Source organism: Arachis hypogaea, chromosome 20 (assembly GCF_003086295.3).
Source record: "Arachis hypogaea cultivar Tifrunner chromosome 20, arahy.Tifrunner.gnm2.J5K5, whole genome shotgun sequence".
NCBI lineage: Eukaryota > Viridiplantae > Streptophyta > Magnoliopsida > Fabales > Fabaceae > Arachis > Arachis hypogaea.
The window spans coordinates 115,451,836-115,461,071 of record NC_092055.1 but is presented as its reverse complement, the minus strand read 5'-3'; the positions used below and the strand labels follow the sequence as shown (position 1 = coordinate 115,461,071).

The following is a 9,236-nucleotide window of genomic DNA, read 5'->3' as shown; positions in this document are numbered from 1 at the left end:
AATGTAGAAAGAGCATTTCATCTAAAGTACGGCAGCAACAGTGACGCCTTATCACTTGATGTTATGGTACTATCCGGGTCCAAACCATCTGAGCTTCAGGACTCGTCAAATGAGGATGAAAATTCAACAATAGAAGGTAATAGCCCTAATAATCCAATAATTATGTGTGATCAAAGCTATTCATCAGTTGAGTTGAGCAAACAAAGTTCTGAAAGAAAAGAAATACCCTATGAAGCACGGACACTTTGCTGAGTTACCGTGTCTGCGTGTCGGACACATTTCGGACACGACACTCACCGACACTCGTCCGACACGCGTGTCTGCTGTGTCCAAACCGTCTCAATGAAAAATAAAAAATTCTTCTCTGGACACACTTGGACACACCTAAATACCATCACGTGTTAGCGTGTCCGATCTTATTCTTAATATATATCCTTAAAATAAATTTAGATATAGTATATATTATTATTTATTAAAACAAAAAATATTTTAAATACTTGATATAATTAAAATAAGACTTTAAAAATAATTTAAAAAATTAATTTATATTTTAATATCAATAAAATATTAAAATATCATTACGGTTTATCTAAAAAATACTTTATATTTTATATGTATGCGTGTCCCTGTGTCATGTAAGATTTTAAAATTCACGTGTCGGCGTGTCCCGTATCGTGTCGAGTCCCGTGTTCGTGTCAGTGTCCGTGCATCATAGGAAAACCTGACAACGGGTGATGTGACACTTAACTTTTGTATTCACCCATAAATTTTATTTCTGCATAACATTGAACTACATTTTAGAATGGAGACTAACAATTTAAAGTATCCACAAGCAGATACACTCGATATGCTTACTAAGAAAGACCCTGACACGTGCTGACCTAACTGGAAGTAGATTGGCAAGTTGATTCTAAATAATTCATCTCAATTTTATGCAAACATGTCAAATTCTGGTTATGCATTTATGATAGATAACCTTAACAAATTCTTCCTAAATACTAACAATGGTTCATTTGTTGCAGTACTGGGTGTTAATTTTGCTGCACATCTTATTCCATCTGGACATGGTTCAATTTGGCAGATCGTTGGTCTACCTTTTAGCGGAGGCAACGTCTTTTTTTTCCATCTATGAAGGAAGAAATACAGAATGGAAGTTTGGGGTTGAATGGACCGAATGTTGTCAAATGTATAAGTTGAAGGAAAAGGACATTATCCTGAAACTGGATTCACTGCGAACCCGCTAGCTAGATCTAATAATTTAAAGATTTTAAAGCGTGTAGGTGATTTGGATCTTAAGCTTTACCTTAACCATATTTTGAATTATGTCATGAAGTGTATTGTTCATATTTTGCTCCTGTGGGACCCGTCCTAAGTACAGAGTATATAGGGGGAGGGCCCTACCCCTCCCCGAGGTACGTCACTATACTCTCACTTTACTGCCATCTGTACGGATTCTGACTTGGGCGTCGGAGTCCTTTTTGTAGTTGGTTCTCCCTTTACACCACAACAGCTCAGGAGGTCGCGAGGCTCCAACGATCCATCCTTAGACACGAACCCGGGAGGTATATCCATTCTCCAGCATCCTTGGACCAGATCCCTTTCATCCCTCATAATCATTTCACTCATCCGACCCGTTTGGTACCCGATTAACCGAACAAGTTGTTAGTTGCCATTGTTGGTCATATTCAAAATAGGAGTTCTCACACAGTTATGGATAACAAGGCAAAATATAAATAATACACTTCATGACATAGTTCAAAATATGATCAATGTAAAGTTTAATCCTAATCACCCAAACACTTTAAAATCTTTCAATTATCAAATTTAACTGGCGGTTCCGCAGGGAATCCAATTTAAGGATATTGTCCTTTGCCTTCAACTTATACATTTGACAATATTCAGTCCATTCAACCCCAAACTTCCACTCTGTATTTCTCCCTTCACTCTTGAGTAGATGTAAAAAAAAGATGTGCAAAATCGAACCATGTTCAAATGGAATAAGATGTGCAACAAAATTAACACCTAGGTACTGCAACAAACTTCCCTCCCGTTTCCAGGAAAGGCTTCCTTTCGGAGGAACGGGGAGCGACAACGCTAGAATAATGCAGGAGCTGCTCCACAGGGTACAGAACCTGGAGCGGAAGCTAGCGAATAGGGAGTGCTACCAGCCCAACCTGAGACAACCTCGTTCCTGGCCTCCTCAAAAGAGGGGGGAAGCCAGAGGAAGGAGCCCTAGAAGAGACCGTTCTAGGTGCACACCGACCCCCCGGTCCGAGCTAGAGAGCCAAGAAAAAAGTAGGGAGGTGCAGGGAGGCGGCAAGACCCCATAATCTACACTCGACCTCCAGCGAGACATACCGAGGAGAAAAATTGAGAAGATAGCAGAGAAAGACCGAGGAATGGATTTATTTTGTATTGAAATGAGTGAATTTTATCCATTATTCTCACCCTTATTCATAGAATTCGCATGTTTTACATTTTCCTTCCTAATTTTGTGCTATGATTGAAAACGTGCTTCTTTGGCCTTAAATTCACTAATTTTAATCCTCTCTTATTACCATTCGATGCCATGATATGTGTGTTAAGTGATTTCAGGTTTTCCAGGGCAAGAATGGCTTAGAGGATGGAAAAGAAGCATGCAAAAGAGGAAGGAACATAAGAAAGTAAGGTTTTCAGAAGCTGGTAGCGACGCGCACGCATGGACGACGCGTACACGTGACTAGTGCAAGAGGCAAGCGACGCGTACACATGGATGACGCGTACGCATGACCAGGAATTTGTTCAGCGACGCGTACGCGTGACAAACCGTCACGTGCTGCAGATATCAGAATTCATTGGGGGCGATTTCTGGGCTGCTTTGGATCCAGTTTCAGGCCCGAAAATACTGATTAGAGGCTGCAGAGTGAAGCTGGAAGATGTGAATCAATCATTCATACTTTCATTCACATTAGTTAGGTTTTAGGGTTTTTAGGTTTATTTCTTCTCCAATTCAGCTTTCTATCTTACTTTACTTTAGTTTTTTTCTACGTTTATTTGTTCTAGTACTTTAGTTATTTACTTCTCTCATTGATTCTTTTATTTTGCTAATTTAGTTTATGAGTTTATGTGTTACTCTCAATTTTCATTAATGCAATTTATGTTTCACGTTTCTTATTGTTCAATTGCTTTGTTATTGTTATTTCTTTGCTTTGGTTAGTTTTAAATTTTGCTATGTCTTGTTAGTTTTCTAAGTTTTTATTTTATGCTTTCCAAGTGTTTGATAAAATGCTTGGTTGGATTTTAAATTATATTTTTATGTTCTTAACTTGGATTGATCAATTTGGAGACTCTTGAGTTGTCAAAGTCTCTTGTTGATTGGTGATTGAAAGCTGCTAGTTGGCTTAAGCTTCACTAAATCTAGTCTCTGATTAGGACTAGTGAAGTTAAGTTGATTTTGCTCACTTCACTTTCCTCCAATTGTTGGAGGTTAACTAAGTGATAGTAAAAGCCAATTACCATCACAAGTGACTATGATAATAAGGATAGGAATTCTAAGTCTCTTTCTTTGCTAAGAACTTACTTAGTTATTAGTTTATTTTCTTGTCATTTACATTCTTTGTTCAACATTTAAAAACCCCAAAAATACTTTTCCATAACCAATAGTAACATACTTCCCTGCAATTCCTTGAGAGACGACCCGAGGTTTAAATACTTCGGTTAATTTTTATTGGGTTTGTATCCGTGACAAACAATCTAAACGTTGATTGAGGTTTAATTGTCGGTTTAGAACTATACTTGCAACGCGATAATTTTTGTGAAAATCTTTACCGATATTTTTCTTCCATCAGGCGGCGACATCCCGTAATCATGGGGTAACCCCTTTTCACCACTCCATTCTCGAGGTCTGGCTATCGAAACATTTCGATAAGCCAACGGACATGAGATATGACGGAACCCAGGACCCTCTGGAACATCTAACGGCCTTTGAGGCTAGGATGAATTAGGAAGGTGTGGGTGACGAAGTGAGATGTCGCACCTTTCCCGTGACCTTGGCAAGACCGGCAATCCGCTGGTTCAACGCCCTCCCGTAAGGCTCCGTGACAACCTTTGCAGATATAACCCACGCTTTTCTGGCTCAGTTTACAACGCGCATTGCTAAAGTTAAGCTCCCGATCAACTTGCTAGGAGTGATGCAAAGAAGCGGGAAACCGACTAGGAAGTATCTGGACAGGTTCAATGATAAATGCCTAGAGATTGACGGCCTGACCGACTCGGTGGCAAGCCTGTGTCTGACAAACGGGCTGTTGAACGAAGACTTCAGGAAACACCTTACCACCAAACCCGTGTGGACAATGCAAGAAATCCAAAATGTGGCTAGAGAGTCCATCAACGACGAGGAGGTCAACCAAGTCGTGGCAGCCAACAAGCGGCAGCCCGCCTATCACCCTGCTCGTCAGCCCGGTAACGGGGAAAGGCCTAAGGAGCACTCCAGGGACGGAAGGCCAAGTAAGACCTTTAAGTCGTTCCCCCGGGTAGGGAAGTTCACTAACTACACTCCCCTGACAGCCCCGATCGTCGAGGTGTACCAGCAAATAGCTGACAAAGGCATCTTGTCGAAGCCCCGCCAGCTCAAGGACAAAACTAGAGGGAACAAAAACCTCTACTGCGACTACCACAAGGGCTTCACCCATAAAACCTAGGATTGTTTTGACCTGAAGGACGCTCTGGAGTAGGCGATACGGGAAGGTAAGCTCACGGAGTTCTCTCACCTCATAAGAGAACCCAGGAGGCGAGATCGCGACCGATCTGGCGACGACAGGAGCCGCGCTTTGAAACTAAGGCAAGAACCCGAAGAGGACAGTGAACGCGGCCTCACCATCCTGAATGTCATAGTCGGGAGAGACGCTGCACCAAGGTCGAAGTGGCCTACAAGAAAGACGCCAAAGTCTTGGCCGTGTCATTATCTAGTCCTGCGCCTTCTTCCAGGAGAGTCCCGACAATATCATTCAGACCAGAGGACCAATGGTTCCACGACGTACCGGAGAACTCTCCCATGGTAATCACAGCAAGAGTGGGAACTGGTTTGGCCAGGTGAATTCTCGTTGACACTGGAGCCGACTCGAACATCATGTTTCGAAATGTATTTGACACTCTGAGCCTCCGAGAAGCCGACATAAAAACACACCAACACGGAGTGGTCGGCTTGGGGGATAACTTTATCAAGACTGATGGAACAGTCTCCCTACCGGTCTCCATTGGAGGAGGTCAAGGAAAGAGGTCGATAATGGCGGAGTTCTTTATTCTAAGGGACTCCACGGCCTACAACCTTATCCTGGGAAGAAAGAAAATCAACAAGTTCAGAGCGGTAATATGTACCAAGCTACTGATGATAAAGTTTGTGGCTGACAATGGGTCGGTGGGATCCATCAGGAGAGATCTAGAAATGGCGGTCGCATGCGACAACGCCAGCCTCTCCCTAAGGAAGAAGTCAAATGAGGCATCCGGGGTTTTCCTAGCTGATATGGATGCTAGTGTCGACGACAAGCCAAGACCAGAGCCTGAGGAGACCTCGAGAAGTTCAGGGTCGGCGACTCGGAAGACAAGTTCACCTCTGTGAACAGAAACCTCCCCCACAACTTGAAGGAGCCGTTGGTGGAGATGATCCAAGCAAATGGCGATCTGTTCACCTGGACCCCAGCCGACATACCGGGGATTGACCCCCAGTTCATGTCGCACCACCTAGCTGCGAAGGCAGAGGCCAAGCCCGTGGCATAAAGAAGAAGAAAGATGTCCCAGAAGAGAGTTGACGAGATGGCCAGGCAAATGGCCAGCTTGCTAGAAGCGGGGTTTATCGAGAACTGGACTACTCGACCTGGCTGTCAAACGTAGTCCTGGTTAGGAAAGCCAATGGGAAGCGGAGGATGTGCGTAGACTTCTCCGACCTCAACAAGGCATGCCTTAAGGACTCCTTTCCCCTCCCTAACATTGATGCTCTAGTGGACGCGGCTGCAGGGTATCGGTTTCTGAGGTTCATGGACGCACACTCTGACTACAACCAGATACCGATGCACTGGCCAGACGAAGAGAAAACGGCGTTCATAACGCCAGGGGGTACATACTGCTATAAAGTAATGCCGTTTGGACTAAAAAACGTAGGAGCTACTTATCAAAGGCTGATGAATAAGGTTTTTAGCAGTCTTATCGGCAGGTCGGTAGAAGTCTACGTAGACGATATCCTGTTGAAGACCACCCAGTCGGAAGATCTCATTAGTGACCTAGAGACTGTGTTCGCGTCCCTCCGGTGACACAACATGAGACTTAACCCTCTCAAGTGTGTCTTTGCCATGGAAGCCGAAAAGTTCCTAGGATTCATGATAACTCGGAGAGGAGTGGAAGCCAACCCTGAGAAGTGCGAAGCAATTCTGCAAATGAAGAGCCCAGGATGCGTCAAGGACGTACAGAGGCTAGCCAGAAGGCTTACTGCCCTATCCCGCTTCCTCGGCGCATTGGCAGCTGAGGTCCTCCCATTCTTCAACTTGATGAAAAAAGTAATAGCGTTCGAATGGACCCCAGCATGCGAAGAGGCATTCCACCATTTCAAAAGAATACTGTCGGCACCCCCGGTTCTTGGCAAACCCAAGGACTCTGAGACACTGTATTTGTACCTGGTTGTAACCAATGAAGCCCAGGCGGCCATCTTGATACAAGAAGAAGGAAAACCCAGCAGCCGGTATATTTTGTTAGCAAAGCACTACAAGGAGCGGAGCTAAGATACAGTAAGTTGGAAAAATTAGCGTATGCGCTATTAACCTCATCCAGAAGGCTACGACAGTACTTCCAAGGTCATCGCATTGTCGTCAGAACGGATCAAGCGATACGTCAAGTCATGCAAAAACCCGACCTGGCGGGATGGATGATGACCTAGGAAATCGAGCTATCTTAATACGACCTGCAATATGAGCCCAGACATGCAATCAAGGCCCAGGCCATGGTCGACTTTCTCGTGGAGGTCATGGGAGACCCTCACAAAACCCTAGGCACACGGTGGAAGCTCCACGTTGATGGAGCCTCCAATCAAACATCTGAAGGAGGAGGGATAATCCTCGAGAGCCCGATGGGGATAGTATACAAACAATCCATCAAGTTTGAGTTCCTAGTCTCCAACAACCAGGTAGAATACGAGGCCCTCATCGACGGCCTGCTAAGTCGGGGTAACAAGGGTAGAGGTGAACAGCGACTCTCAGGTCGTCACCTCCCAGATCAACGAAATGTATCAGGCTAGGGACCCTCTGCTACAAAAATACCTGGAAAAGGTTAAGGGCTTGAGCAAGGACTTCGAAGAGGTCGTGGTACAGCATGTCCCAAGAGAAAGGAACACACGAGCTGACCTCCTATCCAAACTGGCCAGTACAAAGCCTGGAACGGGAAATCGTTCCTTGATTCAGAGCCTAGTGAAAGAGCCAATAGTCGCCCTATGCGCGTCCCGAGCAGACATCGATTCCTCATGGATCGACCCAATCATTGACTTCTTAGAAAGCAGCAAGCTCCCTAACGACCACAAGGCGGTAAAGACATTGAGAAGAGAGGCGGCCAAGTACGTAATAGTGGAAGGCCATCTATTTAAGAGAGGACTGAATCAATCCCTATTGAAGTGCCTACGACCCGACCAGACGGACTATGTCCTTAGGGAAGTCCACGAAGGTTGTTGCGGCCATCATATCGGGGGAAAAGCTTTGTCTTGGAAGCTCGTGAGAGCCGGTTACTTTTGGCCCTCGATGATGACAGATCCCCAAGAATTCGTCAGGAGATGCAAGAAGTGCTAGGAAAATGCTAACTTCCATAAGACTCCCGCATCTGAGCTTAGCCTGCTAATGGCCTCCCGACCTTTTAGCTAGTGGGGGATCGACCTCCTAGGACCTTTCCCAGTTGGCCCTGGACAGGTCAAATAAATGATCGTGGCCATTGATTACTACACAAAGTGGGTTGAAGCAGAGCCACTGGCTAGTATTTCATCAGCTAACTGCCGTAAGTTCGTATGGAGACAGATCATTTCCAGGTTTGGGATCCCGCAGTCCGTGATATCGGACAACGGGACACAGTTTGTGGACAAGAAATTTAGGGAGTTTCTCACGGACCTAGGGATAAAACAAAGGTTCTCATTGGTAGAATACCCCCAGACCAACGACCAGGTTGAGGCCGTGAACAAAGTCATCCTCCAGGGCCTGAAAAAGTAACTCGACCAAAAGAAGGGAGCGTGGGCAGACAAACTAGCATCGGTCCTATGGTCGTATAGGACAACACCTCAATCCTCCACCGGGGAAACTCCCTTCCGACTTACCTACGGGGTTGATGTAGTAATCCCTGTAGAGATCGGGGAGCCAAGTCCACGGCTACTCTTGGGCGGAGTAGACGAGGCCGTGGAAAAGAACTTGGTCGATGAAACCAGGGAAATGACACACTTGTCTGAAATGGCACTGAAGCAAAGGATAGCACTTCGCTATAACGCCAGAGTGCTAAGGAGGAGCTTTGAGCCAGACGACCTGGTCCTACGACAGAACCACGTGGGCCTCCCCACCCCTGGGGAAGGGAAACTGGTGGCTAATTGGGAAGGTCCATACAGAGTGAAGGAAGTGGTCGGCAATGGGGCATACAAGCTGGAACGCTTAAATGGGAAAGAGGTACCCCAAATCTTGAACGTGGCAAACTTGACAAAGTTCTACCCCTAGAGACCGGGGCGACCACTCGTCCCAACCGATTCAGTAACACCTGTATTGCCTTGTGCTGAATTATTGCTAATCTTTAATTTTTGTTATTACTTAGTATGCTATTGTTTCACTTCATTCCATTTCTATCTCTATTTTTGTTTTCACTTGCCAATTACCCGATCTACAGCGATTACGGCTTCCCGGGACTGATCACCCCAGGAGCCCGCGACACCGTTAACATCACGCCGCGGCTACAAGGATAAGCCAAAATTCGAATTTTAAAACAAAGCCACAAGTCGGCTTCCTTGATTACCAGCGATGAGACAAAATGGTAAACAAATAAACCGTAAACAAACCACCAATTACCAAAACGGTAGACAAATTATCAACTACCAATAGCAAAATGGTAAACGAGTTATGGAAATTACACAAGAGTTCGAAGATCCATAAATCTACATATAACCATTACACAGTTCAAAATAACACAAGTAAAAGTGCATCACTTCTTCGGGATGTCAACAATTTGACCATCCCGGATAGTCTTGAAAGCTC

General features: G+C 45.1%; 1 protein-coding gene across 1 annotated transcript; it reads left to right on the top strand.

Moving 5' to 3' along the window:
- The first annotated feature begins 7,247 nt into the window (after window positions 1-7,247).
- LOC140183164 (uncharacterized) lies at window positions 7,248-7,802 on the top strand. The gene has a single exon (XM_072231186.1). The coding sequence runs from the start codon at window positions 7,248-7,250 to the stop codon at window positions 7,800-7,802; it is 555 nt and encodes a 184-aa protein (XP_072087287.1).
- Window positions 7,803-9,236: the final 1,434 nt, after the last annotated feature.

What these genes read in the sequence shown, in the direction of transcription:
- LOC140183164 (XM_072231186.1), top strand. Translation starts at nt 7,248, where the DNA reads ATGTATCAGGCTAGGGACCCTCTGCTACAAAAATACCTGGAAAAGGTT.